The sequence below is a fragment of the Hakea prostrata genome, chromosome 7, assembly GCF_041222555.1.
Source record: "Hakea prostrata isolate BN-2017 chromosome 7, UWA_Hpros_2, whole genome shotgun sequence".
Taxonomy (NCBI): Eukaryota; Viridiplantae; Streptophyta; class Magnoliopsida; order Proteales; family Proteaceae; genus Hakea; species Hakea prostrata.
The window spans coordinates 7850915-7870444 of NC_142606.1; the positions used below are offsets into that span (position 1 = coordinate 7850915).

Sequence of the window (19530 nt, forward strand, 5' to 3'; positions counted from 1 at the left end):
GTCATCCGCGGCGAGGACATATATATCTCAACGAGCGAACCAAATGGGAGAATAAGGAATCTAAAATGTATGTTTGAAGCATCTATGGCGGTGCGTTTTTCTGGCTTTTAAGATGATCGGTGACTCACCCATGAATGACGCGATTTTTTCTTCTTCTTCTTTCGCACTGTTCTTTCGCGCTTATCGATGGAAGAGTTGATACTCTCGTAGTTTCATAGTCTGCGAATCCCAAAACGGAATCAGAAGAAGAGAATAGAATTTATTTTTCATATAGGGTTTCGTGTTTGTTGATTTACGTTCGTGTGTATCTTCTTCGAATGTCTGTTCGTCTACAGAGGGCAATGATCCCTTCCATATCAGAGACCACATGCGACTCTCTTCTCCAAGAATTACAGGTTTTTCGATAATGTCTTATACGATTTAATGGATTGTATGAGTTTCTGTTAATGTGTGATTGGTTTATTGGAATTCGTTCGTATATATAGTTGTAGTTTGCTTTTGAATTCTTCAGTGACGTTCACTGTGCGTTGTAGGCATTTTTTCGATGTTTAATTTTCATTTTACGGATTTCCCCCCTCCATCGTTGTGATGATGAGTTGTTCATTTGTTGATCAGAGGATTTGGGATGAAATTGGAGAGAGTGACAGCGAGAGGGACAGGATACTTCTGCAGCTTGAACAAGATTGTCTCGATGTTTACAGAAGGAGAGTTGAGCAGACTAGCAAGTATAAGGCTGATTTACATCAAGAATTGGCGGAGGCGGAGGCTGAGGCTGCGAGTCTCATCTCTGCAATAGGAGAACGAGCTTCATTCTCTCTAGTCAGTATTTCTTCATTTTCCCTGGTTTTGGAGTTTGATTTGATTATTGCCTGAGAATAAGTAGGGTTGTGATGTTTTATCGAGATTTTTAACTTTTATTGTAGTCTGAGAAGACAAAGGGCACTCTTAAGGAGCAGATAAGTGCTATAAATCCTGTATTAGAGGATTTGAGACAGAAGAAAGGTGAAAGGGTGAGGGAGTTTATGGAGGTTCAATCGCAGATTGTTCGAGTTTGCGCAGAAATGACCGGTGCTGTCCAGTCTGGGAACTATGCAGATTACCAACTGGATCAGCGGGACTTGACTGCTAAGAAATTGGGAAACTTGAAGTCTCACCTTCAGGAACTACAGATAGAGAAGGTTTCCTCATTAATATTGATTTGAAACTCAGTTTATTTTTATTTTTACTTGAAGAATAAAGGAAATTGAACAATATTAAATTTGATACGTTTTCCCATTTTGCTTCCAGAATCTAAGGTTACAGAAGGTTAAAGGTTGTGTTAACTCTATCCAAGAGTTGACAACCGTAATGGCAATTGATTTTCATAAAACAATAAATGAGGTTCATCCAAGCTTGGTTGATTCTTCAGATAGCCTATCCATGAATATTAGCAACGATACCCTTTCTAGATTGGCTAGTTTGGTTCATTCGCTGCAAGAAGAGAAAAAGAAAAGGTTGCAAAAGGTAATCAGATTTTTGGTTCTTGCTTAGTAACTTATGGATTTTGTAAGTTAACTATGCTCTTTAACATCTAATCTTGTTGAATATTTTACGTTTTTTGAACTCTTCACTTTGCATTCTACTTAATCTACTTGGTTATAGCATCTGAGTATTTCATGCGGAAACAAATCTGCATCCCACAATAAATAGACCTGAGTGGCGGTGACAAATAGTTTTTCATTATCATGTATCCCATAGCAAGCAAACAAGTTTTTGCAGTGAAAACCCTTCTATTGTAAGTCAGCACCTGATTTAGTGGGGATCAGATATGGATTTTGTAGGATCCCAAACTAGTACAGCAGTAGTAAAGAAAACCAAAATTGGCATAGCATAAAGAACAGCGTTGCATGTTCTTCCTAAAATCACACTCTAGTTTTAGAGTATACTATGATTAACCTTTCCAGAAGTATAATTATCTCTCTCTCTCTCTCTCTCTCTTTTTGGTTGGGGGGGGAGAGAGTGGAGGTTTAACAACTGTTGTTTTCTTTCAGTAAATGTAATTTGGATGATTAACCCAATTGAAATTTACAGTAAGTGGAAAACTATATCTTTTTGAAGACAATTTCTTAATATTGTATATTTCTTAAATGTTATTTTCCTTGTGTGAATTATAAATTTTATGTATATCCCTTGTTGTCCGCTTTTAGATCATATGAAACGATGCTATGGTGCAGATTGAGATGTTTACCTAGAGTAAAAAGCAATATATCACATAATTAGGCTTCTTTCATGGTTCTCAGATTCAATGTGTAACCAAATGGTCTTCTACAATATTTGGCAGAAATACCTGTCATTATTATCAGTATTTTGTATTTAAAAGATTTCTGGTTCCTGCTAACTGCTTCCTATGTAGATCTGTGACATTGACAAATAAAATAGGGTTGGTATGTGGTTTTTTAATGCAGAAAATTTGTAAGCTAACGCATATGCTTAGATTATGTGGGTTTGTTGCTGTCCTCAAAGGATATATTGACCTGGGACTAATATTCAACTAGGGTTGGAATCTCATTAGTGTAGGAGGGATCTCAATTCCAATGGATAGAAGATATTATTATATTATAAAGACCAAAGGTTGACATCTTGGTTCATTTTCTCTTCTCTCTCTCTATTTCTCTACAATCACACACACACACACATGAAAGGTCACCTTTTGTTGCCACATACTAGGTCAACTAAGAATTTATAACCTAGTTTTTGTTACCTTATTCCCAAAACTTATTTAATATAGGGGTAATCTTATCACTTTGAAATCCTTTTTTTACTCAGGACTAAAATAACAATTGAGGAAAACACGAGTGAAAAAACGAGGTTGCATCTTGCTGTAACTAACCTTAGTTGCAACAAAACTTTCCCATATATATAAAGGGCAAACCCGGTGACGAAGGTTTCTGCCCAAGCAGAGTCACCAGGGAGGGGGCAATTCTCTGGGGGCAAGTGGGTGGTTCTTGCACTTGCAGAATTGTCATGGACGCAGGATTCCCACCTTTTATCATCAGGGACAGACTGGTCATTCCCCGCACTTTGTTGGGCATGAATGCTACCCTCCTACAGTAAACTTGTCACTATCTCTGTCCTTCTCATATACAATGGCTTGTTGTTGCCTTGAATGCAAGATACCAGGTTGCTTTACTTCATTGGTGGTTCATCTATGCCACTTTCTTAGAGAACTTTCCCTCCCTTCCCATAGTTTGAGGAGTGGATGGTGGGTTGTAACAATCTAATGAGTAAGAAATCAATGCAGCTGACACTTTCTGACACTGCCACTGTTGATCAGACAACGAAGTCGCAAAAGCTCACCTCTACGATGAAGTTGACCACCGTTATGATGAAGTTGATGGTGTCAAACGTGCCGGAAATTGCGCTTCCCCCTGACACTGCTTTGCCTGCCACTGCTGCTCATCCTTGGTCGTTGCAACACGCTAAACCTCAAGTCACTACCGCTCAAACCTCTCAGGTACACTCCCCTTCTCATGCTTGCTCTGGATTTGTCTCGACTAACGCTCCTCAGTTACCTTCCTTTCTAGCCACCCCATCTCTCCCCAACTCGAAAAAGCCTTGCTTCCCTCAATCTCACACCACACACAACCTTCACATCCCATCTCACACCACACGCAACCATCTTATCCCAAATCCTTTATCCCCGTGGGATCCCTTGTTGGGCCTAACCCCATTAACACAAGGCCCAAGCCCATCTCAATTACCTAATGACCCAATCCCATCCCCACTATCTCATGACTTAAACCCATCTCTCTCACCTCATATACCAAACCCTTCACCCACTAATAAAATAATCAAACCCATTAAGCCCATTAGCCCACCGCCCACATTATCTCTTGTCCCACCTCCCTTACCGCTTGACCCAAACCCAGATCCTTTATCTCATGAACCAAATCCACCTCTATCTCTTGCCCCAAACCAATCTCCCACCGTTTAACCCATCAAGCCCACTATCTCTCACGACCCAAACCCATATTTCACCCCTAAAACCTTGAGCCACCGCCATCCTCATTTTCTGACTATACCCCTAACCAATCTCTTGTGTCTAACCCATTTAACCATAACTCGAGTCCCTTCACCCCTTGTGAACCTAACTCCCCTAGCTTTTGCTTTACTATTAACCCCAATATCTTTGAGTCCCCATCCCCCCTGAGTTCCCCCTTGTGTGAGTCTCCCCCCCACTAGTGTTGACCCTTTGACTATTGTTGACACTCGCCTTGTTGGGCCCTCTCCATTAGCCCCATTATTGCCCACACCCCCAAGGTTTTAAATGATTGGCCTTCTCATTTGGAATGTCAGGGGTCTCAATAACCTTGCAAAACAAGTTGAAGTTAAAATTGATATTCGAGAATCGAAAGCTTCTTTTTGTGCCCTCCTTGAAACCCCTGTCCATCTTGACAATGCCCGGCGGATTGCCTCTTCCATTGCCCCCTTTTGGTCCGTTCTCTCTAATTCCAATATTACCCCTAACAGGCGTATATGGATCCTATGGAACCCCACCAAATTCCAACCCTCTCCTCTCTCCACTACCTCTCAATTCATGCATTTTCGCATTACTCCTCTCTCTCCCCCCCTTGAGCCCTCGTTTCTTCCTCACCATCACCTACAGTCTCAACCGTTCCCCTGATCGGCTTCCCCTCTAGGATGATCTTCGTATGACTACGATGGGTCACCCTTAGGGTATTGGTGGGAATTTTAACATTGTCTGCTTCTCCCATGGGAGGGTGGGTGGTTGTTTTCCTGAACCGATAGCGATGGATGCTTTTAACTCTTGTCTTGACGAGGTGGGTCTCTCTGATCTCTGGTGGCTTGGTCACCATCTAACCTGACACAACCGTAGGTCTGGAGATGCCCCTATTGCTTCTAAACTCGATCGCTTTCTTGTCAATGAGCCTTGCTTTCCCAATTCCCCTCTTCCTTCACCACCTTCTCCCCCCTTTCTCTCTGATCATTCTCCTTGTCACCTCCACATCCTCGATCCTCTCTCCTTCGGCCCTAAGCCATTCAAATTTTTTGACATGTGGACCTCTAACCCCTCCTTTCTCCCCACTATCCAAGCTGCTCTGGGTCAGCCTGTTTACTATCACTCCCTTCCTCTGGTTGCTTTTGCTCGTAAGCTCCTAAATACCAAGATTGCTCTCTGATCTTGGAACTCTTCCTCCTTTGGCAATATCTCTTCCTGAATCTCTTCTTGTCGCTCTGATCTCTCCAGAGTCTAAAATCTCATCCAAAATGACCCTCTCAACTCTTCCCTTGCGGACGATGAGAAATCTCTTTCTTCAAACCTGTTCTCCCTCATGTCCCAAAAGGAAACCTTTCTTCGTTAGAAAGCTAGAATTAAGTGGCTTGAGCTTGGGGAATTAAGTTCCTTAAAAGGTTGCCTTAATTCTAATTCCATCCCTTGCGTCCTCTCTAGGAATGGCTTTTGGGTTCATGATCCCCCGAATATCAATACTGAAATCATCTCTTTCATCTCCCACCTTCCCCCCTCTCTCCCTCCTCTTCACCCCCTTCCCTCTATACACTCAACAAATTTTTTAATCTGTCCTCCTTTGATTCTCTTAGCTCCATCCCTTCCTCCGAGGAGATCATCTCCGCAATCCGCTCCCATAAATCCAACTGTGCTCCTGCCTTTGATGGCTTTAGCATGGGCTTCTTTCTTGCTACCTAGGATTTCATTGAGGAAGAGTTTGAAGAGCTTGTCCAAGCGATCCGGAATTTCTTTTTCAATCCATCCTAGCTTTCCTCTATCAACCAAACCTTCATTTGTCTTATCCTCAAAAAACCTAGAGCCACTTCTCTCACTAATTTTTGCCCCATTTCCTTTTGTAATCGTATCTACAAATTCAGCTCCAAGGTCCTTGCTAACCGTCTCAAGTGTGTCATCTCCTCCCTTGTGAGTCCCAACCAATCTACTTTCATCTCTGGTCGTAGTATCTCTGACATATCCTCTTCTGTGCGGAGATTGTTGGAGGATTTGCTTGTGCCGCCCACTCCCTGGTGGCCCTTCTCAAGGTTGACCTCCACAAAGCTTTTGATTCCATTTGCTGGGATTTCATTAGTGATGTTCTCTCTGCCATGGGATTCCCCCCCTTTATTCTTTGGGTAGAAATCTGCATCTTTACCCCCCACTTCTTTATCATCACCAATGGATCCCCTGCCGGCTATTTCCCTTCTCGTTTTGGTATCCATCAGGATTACCCTCTCTTCCCCTGCCTTTTCTCCTTGGCCCCGGAAGTTTTCACTCGCCTTCTTCAATCCAAAACTGACCAACTCCTCATCTCTCCTATTCTCAAATGTAGGTCCCTGGAGCTCACCCATTTAGCCTTCACGGATGACCTTATGATCTTCTCTAAGGCTGATCTCTTTTCCGTCTCTTCCATTATCGAAGTCCTCTCCAACTTCAAGTCCCTCTCCGGTCTCTAGGTTAACTTGAATAGGTCTTCCCTCTTCCTCTCTGGTGTCTCTGATTTTGTCTGTTCCTCCCTCCTTCTTACTGGTTTCAAGCCTGTTCCTTCCCTGTTGTTTGTGAAATTAAAAGTAACCGCAAGCGCACGGTATCGTGTAGCTAACGGGTCGATCTCAAGGAGATATGCCACTTAGAATTCAACTTCTTAATAATAATGCGAGAGTGGAATGATTCAATTTTTGTTAACTAATTAACTAAACTAAACGATCCTAATCTATACATCTAATGCAATCGAATTGAAACGAAAAATAAAGCAAACATAATCAATGCATAAATAAAAGATAGGAAAAAAAAATGCGAACAATAAAAATAAAAGGAAAAGGGAAGTGATCCGAGTGTCAGCTCTGGATCGAGGGAAAGGGAGTATAATAATAATAACTTTGACCGTGGACCCTTTGCCGTAGCTTACAGTCCACCGATCGGGGGAATGGATATTAAAGGGGAAAAAACAGGCAGGAAAGTAAATAACAAAGCAATAAAAGGAAAAGAAAGCCTTAACCAAAGAGAGGCACGATTGTAGGCATATCTCTGATCAAGGATCCAAGGGATGGGAGAACAATAAATAAATGCTGAAAGTAAATCCTAAATTAAGAATATGGAGGGGTAGATAGAAGCGGGAATGGAGGGAGGAGAGAAGATTAATAAAGAAGGTTACTTACTTGCGAATTGAACAAACGATTCGAATCTCAACCAACCCTAACAACCAGATCTAGATCTAGAAGATCTAAATCTGCAATTGCTAGACCCAGAGAAAAACGAATCTAAAAACTTGAAACTTGAACTTGAAACTTGAATTGAATTACATAAAAATATTAAACCTAAACATTTAATCTAGAAATTAAAATCTCACAAATGCAAGCAAAGAAAACTAAAGAAAACCTAAATAAACTGAAGAGAGAAGAAATAATGCTTCTACTAAGCTTTAGAACACGTCCTCCCTTGATGGAGTATGCTCTCCTTTTATAGAGTTTACATGGGATATGAGGCACGGCTGAATTTGAATAAAACTCAAATTCCTTATCTGACTCAACCAATTAGGGTTTTGACGTACCAATCGGACGGACTTAGAGATATCAAATACAAAATTCCACCATTGGATTTTAGGGTTAAGAAGTCGTAAAGCTCTCCTCCAAAAATCAGGTCGATCGGACACCGGATGACCGTTCGATGAAGGGCTTGATTGAAACTGGACAGAGACATTCAAAAACGGGATTTTTCCTTTTTATCTTTCTGAATATAATTTTGTTTCCTCTTTTTCTTTCTTTGACCAAGTCCCAAATAGGAAATAAGATATTGAGGTGTGCAAGGACTCTTTTTCTCCATTAGGACTCTCTCAATAATATCTCTGTAGATATGATTAATAATTTCCAATCTCAGCCGTAGATCAAAATTTGCCTTCTTTATCTCTTAAATATTTCGGAGTTGGCCCATAATCACATCTCTAGCCCATCATGCTCCAAATCAGGCTCATTTTCACATTTGAGAATTTGAATGGACCTCTTGACGTGTAAAATTGCATGATTCATACCCAAAACTCCAAATATTTGCTCAAGTCTTGAAAATTCATAAAATCTGCAAAAATAACATAAAACCCAAGGTAGCTCTACTCAAAGTATATAAAATACATGCTTTATGCCCTAAGATTTCACACATAAATGTGTTCATCACCTGTCACCTATCTCGGTCTCCCCCTCATCCCTGGCTGGTTCATTGGCCATCATTGTTCCCCGATGCTTGATCACATCCGGAAGAGGCTCCAACTCTGGAAGGGTAAGCTCCTCTCTTTTGCTGGTCAAGTGGAGCTCATTCACATTGTCCTCCAATCCTCCTGCCTCTATTGGTGTGGAATCTTCTCCATCCCGAAATCTACCATTCGGGCTAAGGAATCCCTTTGCTGTGCCTTCCTCTGGAAAGGCCAAGAATCCACCCGCTTCCTCTACCCCATCAGTTGGGCTAATGTCTGTCGTCCCAAATCTAAAGGGGGATTAGGCATCTGCCGTATCGTCGACATCAATCTAACCTGTCTCCTGAAGCTTATTTGGTAAATTGCCTCCAACCATCCCTCTATCTGGGTTACTTGGGTTTACTCTTGCATTCTTAAATCCGACTCCATATGAACTGCCCCCACCCCTCCCAACCCTTTTTGGATCTGGAGAAAACTTCTCCTTCTCCGCCCTAGATAATCTACTATCTCCATCCAAATCTCTTGTGGTTCCCCTACCTCTTTTTGGCTTGACCCTTGGCATCCGTCGGGTATCCTGTTCATCCACTTTGGCCCCTACATGTCTATGAAACCTGCATCCCCAAATCCACCTCCCTCTCCTCTTTCATTTCTAATGGTTCTTGGATTGCCACACCCCCTCATTTGAGTCTCACACAAGTTTGGAACTCCCTCCCACCCCTTACACCTTCTCCTAGCGATGTAACCATCTTGCTCCCTCCTCTTCAAAGTCTTTTTCCACATCCTTTGCTTGGAAACTCCTTAGAAACTCCTCCTCCCCTACCCCCCGGGCCCCCTTGCTTTGGTTCAAAGGCCACATCCCCCATCACTCTCTCATCCTTTGGAGAGCCCTCAACTCAGCCCTCCCCACCCAAGCTTTTCTCATTAGCCGCCATATCCTAGCTAACCCTAATGGCACCCTCTGCTGGAACTGCCCCGAGGACCTTTCACTTATTTTTCTTATGCCCATTCTCCTACTCTCTTTGGGAGAAAGCCCTTGCCTTCATTTGGCCTAGGTTGAGATGTTCTTATGGCTTCACTCAAGATTGGGAATGGTGCTTGAGAGCATTCTCTATTTCATCTCTGTGCGACCAATTCGGTAAGCTAGTGTTTGTGGCCTCTATCCATCACCTGTGGTGGGCGCACAATCTTAGGAGATGGTCCACCAAATCTCGATCTCTTGATAGGATTTGGCATGTCATCTGCTTTGATGTCTCTTCTAGGCTCCTTTCTATCCCCCATCCCCCGGTGGTTGACTCCCCAAGGAATAGGCTGATTGTTAGTTCTTGGAGTCTCACCTTTGGCCTTCCCCCCCCCCCCCGGCGCCCGCTTTCTCCTTTGTATTTCTCGGCTCTTGTCTTTGATTTAATTATTTATTCATTCAAAAAAAAAAAAAAAAAAATCAGTGCATCCGCAGTTTTAACAGTGAAGATGGGAAGAGAAAAGAAGTGGTGGTCGGTTGGGAACAGAATACCTAAATCGTGGCAGTCCATCCCATCTTTTTTATTAGTCATTAAACGTTTAATTACAATAGAAAGCAGACTGATGTAGTATAATGACACATAAGCCCACCAATAATAATCTATGACTAAAACACCCCCTATCCCACAGTTTACATTATTAATGTTCCCGTTCAACTTGGAGGAGAGAAAGTATGTATTGGATCCCTTGAAGGAGAGCAAATGTTGGGCTGTAAAATGCTGGCCACCCCATTTATCCTAATCCTAGACTGCGAGATGATAACTGCCATCCACTAGTTGGAGCAAGAAGATACCAATGGTTAGTGGGAAGTTAATTTATCTCTCAGACTTGTCAACCATTGCATATGCAGTTGGACTGATTAGTCAATTTAGGAATGTTCCTAGGACAGATCATATGGTAACTGCATACAATATTCTTAGGTTCTTAAATCCAGTCCAGGAAAGAGAATGTTATATGCCAAACATAATCAAGTGAAGATTGAAGGCTACATTGATGTAAATTGGTCTGCTACTGTTATTTATGGGTCTGCATTGGAATATTTTACCTTTATCTGTGGAACCTTGGTCACTTGGAGAAACAAGAAGCAATTTGTTTTCACCAGTTCAAGTGCAGAAGCAGAATTTAAAGCCATGGCTTGTGGTGTCTATGACCTTCTATTGTTGAAGAAGTTAGTCCGAGAGTTGGGGTTTGAAATTCATGGTTCCATGATGTTATATTGTAATAACAAAGTTGCCATCAGTAATGCTATACTTACAACCTCTAAAACATGATTGCATGAAGCATGCCAAAGTCAATTGCCTCCTTTTGAAGGAGAAATTGACTCCAAATATACTTGCACAGTGCACACCCATTCTGAGAACAGGGGATCAGTTAACTGACTTGTTACTTGTTAGATAATTCCATTATCTCTTGGGTAAGTTGGACATGCTTGATTCTACTCCCTGGCTTGAGGGGGAGTGCTGGGTTATGGTTGTATATGTATTCTGGGCATGGTTTGTTATCATGTCTAGTAGGAAGACATATATATTAGGGGTTTTATGTAATTTTACCTTTTTTTTAAATCGATGACCATATAGAGTAAAGTGGTCTCTACCACTTAACTCATTCTACCTTATCTTTGCCTCCCCTTTTGTTCTCTTCTTCTACCATCGGTCTGTCTTCTTTCTGCTTGCTTTGCATTTTGTAATGGCTATCAAGTGACTAAACTGATGCTTAAAGTCAGATTTGATGCTTAAATTAGCAACACAATCATTACCTTTAATGTTTTTTCATACGATCATCTAAGAATTATCTTTTATCTCTTAATCACTTTCTCCCATAAAGTCCACAGACTCACATACTTGAGTTGGAATTTTCAGATACATGTTTATTCTCTTATTGTAGTAATTATATTATCTTCATTGGAGTTACCCGATGTATAATTCCTAATTTTGGTAGGTTTACTTATTTTTCCTTCTGAAGACTACCTCAGTTGCAAAATAAGCTGCACATATGTACGCAGTTATTTCTTATCTACATGGGTAAACTGAGAAGTTAATAGCTGTTGATTTTTCTGCTGTGTACTCTTCTGAATAATTTGGCTTTCAAGATTTGATTTAAGTCATTGACAGAATTCATGTCTTGTTTTTTATGTAGCTTCAAGATCTGGGGAGCACACTCATGGAATTATGGAATCTCATGGACACTCCAGTTGATGAGCAAAAAAGATTTGATCATGTCACCTCTCTGATTTGTGCCACCATTAATGATGTCCGAAAGCAAGGAAGTCTTGCCCTTGGTATCATTGAGAAGGTGAACCTTCTTACTCCTTCCTTGAATTTTATTAGAAACTTAATTGTATTTTGTAATATTTTGTTAGTTATTTCTATAATATGAAATATTGATGCATTTAACTGTTGCCATTCTGTTTTTATTGCCAGACGGAGGTTGAAATTGAAAGATTAAATGTTCTGAAAACTAGCAAGATGAAGGAATTGATCTTGAAGAAGCAGGATGAACTTGAAAAGATCTGCAGGGAGGTTCATTTGGATGTAGATAGTGATTCAGCTCGGCACAGTCTGACAAGCCTTATTGATTCTGGTTTAGAAATAATCTCAATACGTTAACTTTTCTGATCTTGTTAAGATTTGAATGACATTTATTTTTATCATAATCATTTATTAGACAAAATAGTAAATTATTCTGATTTTTGGTTCCTCTTCATTTCTTCATAAGGAGGATAAGTGATGCTTCTTTTAGTTTTATTTTCCTTCAATAGCTCTCTTTGTGTTCTGTTCTACTATTGCAACTTCTAGGAGTCTACAGATGCAGTTTTATGTTCAACTTGTTCCTTTTCTTTTGGTTGATGGCATTCAATAGCTTGGGAATTGAAACTTTTTGGGGGTGAAATTTTTTAAGTAATATGATATTTCTGGGGATACTTTTTTCATGTGTTTTGAATATTGACTACCCCCCCCCCCCCCCCAAAAAAAAAAAAAGAAAAAAAGAAAAATAACAATAATAATAATAATAAAAAAACGACAAGAAAGAAAAGAAAACCAACGTCTGAAAGAAGAGGAGAAGAGACAAGGGAGGAGGACTGAATAGAGGACATGAGTTGCTGGTAGCTGTACCTGCTGACATCTTTATTTAATTGTATTAGGAATCTGAGTTGAAGTCTATTTGAAACTCTACAAATAAGATATAAACTGAACTAAGTATTCAAACTATACCACGATTTGGATACTTCAACTATCGTGAGTAGTCTTCAACAAATATAGTATTCTTTGCATGCCTTTGACGGACTCTATATATACTTGATTTTCCACAAGGAGGATTAATCAAGTTCAGAAGTGTGGAAAAGTGGTTAGCAACACTAAGGTATTGCCAACCTTGACCAGGTCCCACTTAATATGTGCCATGTGGATCTTCTTTATTCCAAAAATGTAGTTAAAAGGATGGGACAAAAGCAGCTTAAAAACATAATAAACAATTTTAAAGTTTGAACCTAAGTTATGAATATTTTAAAATACATGGAATGATATCATATGAGTTGGTCATATAATTAGGTTTCACCACAATTTTACATGAATGTGATCCTTGAGAGACCCTACATGTCTTATATGGTTGGAAGCTGCTGCATAATCAGTCATATGTCTGAATCACTTTGATGGTTATTACGCTTTTGAAAAAAAAAATTTGCCAATTTTTTGCCATGAAGCTTTCATCCAAAATGTCTCTAAAACTACTTGCAATTTATTTTTGAGTATGAGTGGTATGGGAGATAGTAAGCCTTTTTCTTTTAAATGGTTTTCACAGGAAATGTTGATCTACCTGATTTGCTAGCAAGTCTGGATAATCAATTTGCAAAAGCTAAAGAGCAAGCTCTTACAAGAAAGGATATATTGGACAAGGTCGAAAAATGGACATTTGCTCGTGAGGAGGAAGGTTGGCTTGATGACTATGAAAGGGTAACTTAAGTTGGACATATTTTCTTCTCTTTTCCTATCTGAATGGATATATATATTTTAAACCAAATGCATCCCCTCTCCACCCCCACCCCCCGGGGAAAAAAAAAAAAAAAACTAACTACCGCTAGATTTTCAAGTGCATCTCTTCCTTCTCCTTCTCTATGCTTCTCAATGGGTCCCCGGTTAGCTTCTTCTCCTCCAAAGTGGGAATTAGGCATGGCTGCCCCCTCTCCCTTACCGCTTCTTCCTAGCCATGGAGGTTCTCTCTCGCACTATCCAGTCCAAAACTATCCCATCACCTGATCTCTCTCCTTCCTAATTGTAAAGCCTCCTATGTTACCCACCTTGCTTTTGCAGATGATCTCATGATTTTTCATAAGCTTGACCCCACATCTCTATGTCTCTGGTCTATGGTCAACCTCCTAAAATCTAAGCTCTTTGTCTCTAGGGTCTTGAGTCTCTTGACTCCCTTGCTACCTCCCTTCTCCACATTATAGGTTTCTCTCTTGGCTCTCTTCCTATCAAATGTCTTGGCCTTCCACTTGTTCCTACTCATCTTAGAGGTCATCATTACACTCCCATGCTTGCCTTGTTCCCAAGAGACTTTTAACTCTAGCAAGGTAAGCTTCTCTCTTATGTTGGCAGTCTTGTCTTATTAAGTTTGTCCTCCAATCCTCCTACATTTATTGGTGTGGAGTTTTTGCTCTTCCCAAATCCACTATCTATACCATGGAATCTCTCTTTTGCAGCTTTCTTTGGAAGGGCTAAGAATCCAATAGATTCTTTCACCCCCGCAGTTGGGCCAAAATCTGTAGACCCAAATGCGAAGGTGCCCTTGGCATCTGACACATTAAGGACTACAATTTACCCAAACCCACAATCTATATTGGCCTCCTTAAGCTCATTTTGAATATCTCTACAAAAGAGAGCTCCATTTGGGTTAACTGGGTGTTTCCTACCTCCTTAAGTGGGATTCCTTCTGGACTACCATCTCCCCTTCTTCCTCTTGGATTTGGATAAAACTCTTAAACATTCACCCTCTTGCCCTCTTGGCCTTGTCATGCTCTATTGACGACGGTTCCAACATTTCTTTCTGGCTTAATCCTTGGCACTCTGGCATCCTTTATTATGTAGTGGGTGCCCGACCTGTCTACCCTTCTAGCATCCCCAAAAACACCCTCTTATTCCTTTATTCTCTTAGACTCTTGGTCTCCCCTTTCTTGTTGTAAACTGGAGATGATCTGGCCCGTATTTCCTCCTCTCCCTAACCCTGCCCCCTCCTGTGTCAAGTTCTTTGTCTTTTTGCCAATGAAGGTGTTATCACTACAACCTTTGCTTGGATCTTACCCGTTTGCCCTCTCACCCTATCCCTTGGTGCAATCTTGTCTGGTTCTTTGGACACATCCCCCCACTCCCTCACAGTTTGGAGAACCATCTACCTCTGGCCGCCTACCCAATCCCATCTCATTAGTCGCTTGATACCGACCCAATCCCATCTCATTAGTTGCTCAATCCCTAACCCCCCCCCCCCATTCCTGCTTTTTCCCCCTGCCATTGAGGATACCTCCACCTCTTCTTTGAATGCCCCTTGACTGGACCCATCTCGTGGAGAGCCCTTACCTCCATTTGGCTGACTTTTAGGAGATCGTACTGTTCGTGACCGAGTACCGCTGGATTGCCGTTGTTTTTAAAGGTTCCCCTTGGCAGATTCTGTTGGGAAGCTGATGTTTGGTGCTTGTATTTCGCATATTTGGGCTAAACACAACTTGCGCAGATGGACATCCAAATCCAGACGTCCTTACTAGATTTGGAAGGCCATCTACATTGATGTTATTTCTAGATTAGCTCTCCTTCCTTGGAGGCCCTTAGTATGCGTTTGGTAACGTTTCCGTTCTGAGAAACCAGTTCTTATGCAAAACCGTTTTTTAATGTTTCTGTGCTAAAAGACCGTTCTTTACTTGAAAGTGGGCGTTTGATAAATCCGTTCTGAAAATATTTTTAAGACACTAAATAGAATATGTTAGTGTGTTTTTTTTTTTGGGTTGAAAAAATAAGTTGGTGTTTGATAAACTTGTTCTAAGGCTTCAATTTGAACAAATTTTATCACTTCCGTTTCTGTTCTTTGGTAAAAACATATTTTTTATGTTCTGCAAAAAGCGTTCTTTAGAACACTTTTCTGACTGGTCCGTTCTTAAAGAATAGAAGAACGAACCGTTTTATCAAACACCTCTAACCTGTTCTTCCGTTCCCAAATAACAGAAGAATGCCAGAAACGTTTTTTAAGAACGTTATCAAACGCGCCCTTAGCTGATACCCCAAGGAATGGGCACCTTGTTTTCACTTGGGGCCTAGACAGTTCTTTGTTAGCTCCTCCTCAGGTCTAGTAGCCAGGTTTCCCTCTCACCCCTTGTAGTTCTTTTCCATTGGGGTGCTTCTTGTTCTTTCACTTCGAGGTTTTTATAATATATTTCTACTGAACCAACAACAGAAGCATGTAGAAGCATTACTTTTGGAAGTGTAAAGCCATTGCTTCATACAAGCAATCATTTTCTTTTGATATTGTAGGATCAAAATCGGTATACTGCTGGAAGGGGAGCACATAAAAATTTGAAACGTGCAGAGAAAGCACGTATATTGGTTGGCAAGATTCCATGTGAGACTAATTCTGTGCTAATAGCATTTTTCCAAGTTGCTGTAACTTTTTTTTATTTTTTTTATTTTAAAAATTACTGACTCTTAAAACCGATCATATCAGCTCTCGTTGAGAGTTTAACAGCCAAAGTTAAAACATGGGAAGAGGAGAAAGGAATCACATTCATGTATGACAAGGTGCGGGCCAAGTTCGTATTTGGTATGAATGAATTTGTAATTGCCATGTTTGCAATCTCAGAAATCTGGCTTCCACTTAAAATTTCAGGTTCCCTTGCTACTCAACTTAGAGGAATATAGAAAACTGCGACAGGAGAGAGAAGAGGATAAACGGAAATTCCGGGTATGTTTCCATTTCTTTTGGTAGTCACTTCCTTTACCTTTGTGACTATTATGTCCATGTATGTGATTTACAAATCTAAGCCATTCTCTTACCTGTTGAAAAGCTTGGTTGTGCTATCCGGTTTTAATTACTAATTACCAGAAGATGTCGTTCACCTTAGTTGCATTTCACAAGTTGAATAGTGCAACAGCATCACGTTGCCGAATCACTGATGTGGCACTGGCAATATGCTTACCTGTAAATTCTCTCGAGGTGCTCCTTTTATACATCCCCCCCCCCCCCCTCCCCCAAAAAAGAAAAAAAAAAGAAAAAGAAAAAGAAAAACGTACCTGAGCTTCTTAGTACCTCGCATCTCTCAACTCAGCCATCTGAATTGATTGAAACATCCAGCATTGCTTCTCCTCCATGCTAGCAACCTTTGCTTCAAGTTTGGTTGAAATTCTGTAGTCTGCTTTGGTTTTTCTTTCTAAACCTTCCGAACTGTGTCCTTTGTTGTTTGATCTGTGGCTTTAGTTTTAGGCTAAATCGACCTTGATTTAGTTTCCATTTAAAGGCAGAAATATTTTACTTTTACCTGCTGTATGAAGATTCTTTTTACAGATTCTGCACGTGCATATGAATTCTGTGTATGCTTCATTACTGTTACTCTGCTCACTGCTTAGATTACTTAATGTTACTTGCATTTTTCTAATAATTTTTCATTAAAAAATATCTAATTTTTTTTTTGACAACCAAAGTCTATGGAAATGTCTCTGCATAAGTACTGGTTTATGATCAGTCGCTGGATTCATTTGGTATTCGGTCTAAAGTTCTGTTTCTGTTTATTTAATTGTAGCTATTTTATTGACGATATGTGGCATATTCCAGTTTGGATGCATTGGTTGATCACAATAATTATTTTTCTAATCATTTTTCATTAAAAAATATCTGAAAATTTCCAGTTTGGATGCATTGGTTGATCACAATAATCATAATACTTAGGAATGCTCTTGACCTCCAAGGTTGGCAGTGATTAGGAAGTTAGGATACACTTTGGATCCAGGACTCCAAATTGGGTGTTCTATAAATTACTTTCTGACTTCTGAGTAAATAATTCTTGAGGATGAACTCAGAATTGTGCCTGTAGCCATTTTAACTGATTTGGTGTGGAATTGCTAGAATTTGAAGAGATGGAAAAAATATAATGACTTGATGCCTTACATTTTTAATTATTGTTTAACAGGAACAGAAGCGGCTACAGGAGCAGCTCACTGCAGAACAGGAGGCACTCTTTGGGTCAAAACCAAGTCCAATGAGGCCGCCTACATTGAGAAAGCCATTGGGTCTTAGCAACAACTTGAATACAATGGTTGGAACTCCGACAGGTCGCCGAATGGCAACTCCTTCAGGACTTCATGTGATCTCAGCAGGCAAGGAGCGAAAAGACAATGGAAAGATTGGTGCTTTAATTCCTGTGAACTATGTTGCTCTTGCAAAGGATGATTAACACATAATACTTAAGCTGCTGTAGCTTCTTAAATGTTCTGCTGTCACAATTATCTGAATTGTAGTTTTAGGCACATGTATGGAGGCAATATGGTTTTGATAATATTGAACTTCGTTACTCCTCTGCCCACTGATGGATATCCTTGAATTCTATGGAGTTTGGTGCGTTAATTTTGATTACAGGTCATGTGATAACAATTTTTTAAGGGTAAGAAATCAGATCGGTGAATTGGCCATGACTGATACCATCAATTCTACTCTGTTACTGAGCGATTCTGACCAAATTTGTCTGATTTGGATCAGAGTTAACAATAAACGATTTGATTCATAGCCTGTTTAATAACTTTTGCTACACTGCTTCTTGCTTATTTCAGATTGAAGGAGAGACAGAGATGGGCCTAAAACAACTTTAGAAGAAAAGATGAGGAAAGACATTTATGACTAGTAGCAGGTATGGTTTGAATAGAGCTAATTTCCCCCCCCCCCCCCAGAGGGGGGGTTAAGATCCATATATCTGATTCTATTTAGTGGCAACAAAGCCTGAGGTTGGGTTGATACTGTTCTTTTTGTTGTCTGCCTGTTCAGTAAAGAAACAATTGTTTGAACATGGAATGAAGATTCTGGACCCAAATGTATTGACCAGCTGATTAGTTATGAGTAAAAGTAGGAGCAGTAGATATTCCTGGTTTAAAGAAAACTTCTGGTTTTGAGTTTTGGAGTATGGCTGAGAGTAAGGAAATGGTCCTTAAGTTAGTTCAAGGTTTGACACCTTGCAATTGAGATAGCAGGGACTTCATTCAATATTCAAATGCTTGCTTTTCATTTTCCTAGAAACTAAAAAGTTAGTTTATTTTCAATTTCAGTTGTGTCCGTCCTTTTGAGTTGATAATGGATGTAGAGTGGGTCAATAGAATGGTTCTATTGCCTCTCCCTTTTGGTAGTCTTTACTTTGGTTGCTCTAGTTCATTTCACAGAGTTTGTGCCTTCTGGTTTGAATTAGACAGGGGTTACCAAAAATGAAGGGGTTAAAATTGGACTTGGGCTGTAAATATGAAAGACCAAAACCCAAGATCATGCCCAGAAAGATAATGAAAAGCCCACATGGATTATAAGTTCAGGTCCAACAGAAAACTAACCCAACATAAACTCTCTTTTGAATAAATTTCAATGTTAAAACCATATGGTGTGCTAAATGCAGTTTCAACCACAAACAACATAAATAGTGTAGGAAAACATATAAATCATCCACAATATAATGAATCTTTTGAGCCATGGCCATAGGAGATATAAAGGGATCAAATGCGAATCATATCTGTATCGGGTATAACTGACTTCAGATATGTCTTGTTTGGATTTGGATGTTATCGAATTCTTTTTGACTATATCTATTTATATCGTTGACTTATATAGTCCATAACTTGTTTCACCTGGAGTATGTAAGCAGATTTGCTTACAGTCTATGTTTTTCAGGTGTTTTGGCTATTCATCTCTAATAGGTTGTTGAACCATTAGAATCCTTGATAATTTTTTTTAAAATTTTTTTATGAATTATTTGAATTGGATCCAAATATTCTCTAACAAATACATGTGAATCAATTCAAAATTTTGCCTGTACAAGATATGAAACTTCAAGGTTTCTCTCTCTTCCTTTTGTTCAGTGTATTTCAAATACAAAAGGGTAAATTTGTTTAAAAAATTGACATTGTGGCTACCTCTGCCATTATTAGATTTTGGACTCTATTTTCCGCATAAGCAAACTTTATCTTATGGAGTGGGTATAGTGGATTTAGTACTGGTCATGTGGGCCTACTTAAAAGGGATAAAATCCCTACTACCTAATCTCTTAAAGAGATCCTTATTTTCTTTTTTTTTTTGGTACAAAAGAGATCCTCATTAT

At 39.9% G+C, this 19530-nt stretch overlaps 1 protein-coding gene across 1 annotated transcript; it reads left to right on the forward strand.

Annotated features, from left to right (window-relative positions):
* Nucleotides 1–65: 65 nt before the first annotated feature.
* On the forward strand, nt 66–18348 carry MAP65-5 (microtubule-associated protein 65-5). Its single transcript, XM_089164285.1, has 12 exons — nt 66–395; nt 616–819; nt 924–1178; nt 1288–1503; nt 11343–11498; nt 11627–11786; nt 13005–13156; nt 15722–15809; nt 15912–15985; nt 16074–16148; nt 17371–18084; nt 18219–18348. The coding sequence occupies exons 1-11, from the start codon at nt 318–320 to the stop codon at nt 17632–17634; spliced, it is 1722 nt and encodes a 573-aa protein (XP_089020411.1). The 5' UTR covers nt 66–317; the 3' UTR covers nt 17635–18084; nt 18219–18348.
* Nucleotides 18349–19530: the final 1182 nt, after the last annotated feature.

What these genes read in the sequence shown, in the direction of transcription:
- MAP65-5 (XM_089164285.1), top strand. Translation starts at nt 318, where the DNA reads ATGTCTGTTCGTCTACAGAGGGCAATGATCCCTTCCATATCAGAGACC. An exon ending in AAAAGAAAAGGTTGCAAAAG is followed by an intron (nt 1,504 to 11,342) that starts GTAATCAGATTT and finishes TTTTTTATGTAG; the next exon opens with CTTCAAGATCTGGGGAGCAC. An exon ending in CCCTTGGTATCATTGAGAAG is followed by an intron (nt 11,499 to 11,626) that starts GTGAACCTTCTT and finishes TTTTATTGCCAG; the next exon opens with ACGGAGGTTGAAATTGAAAG.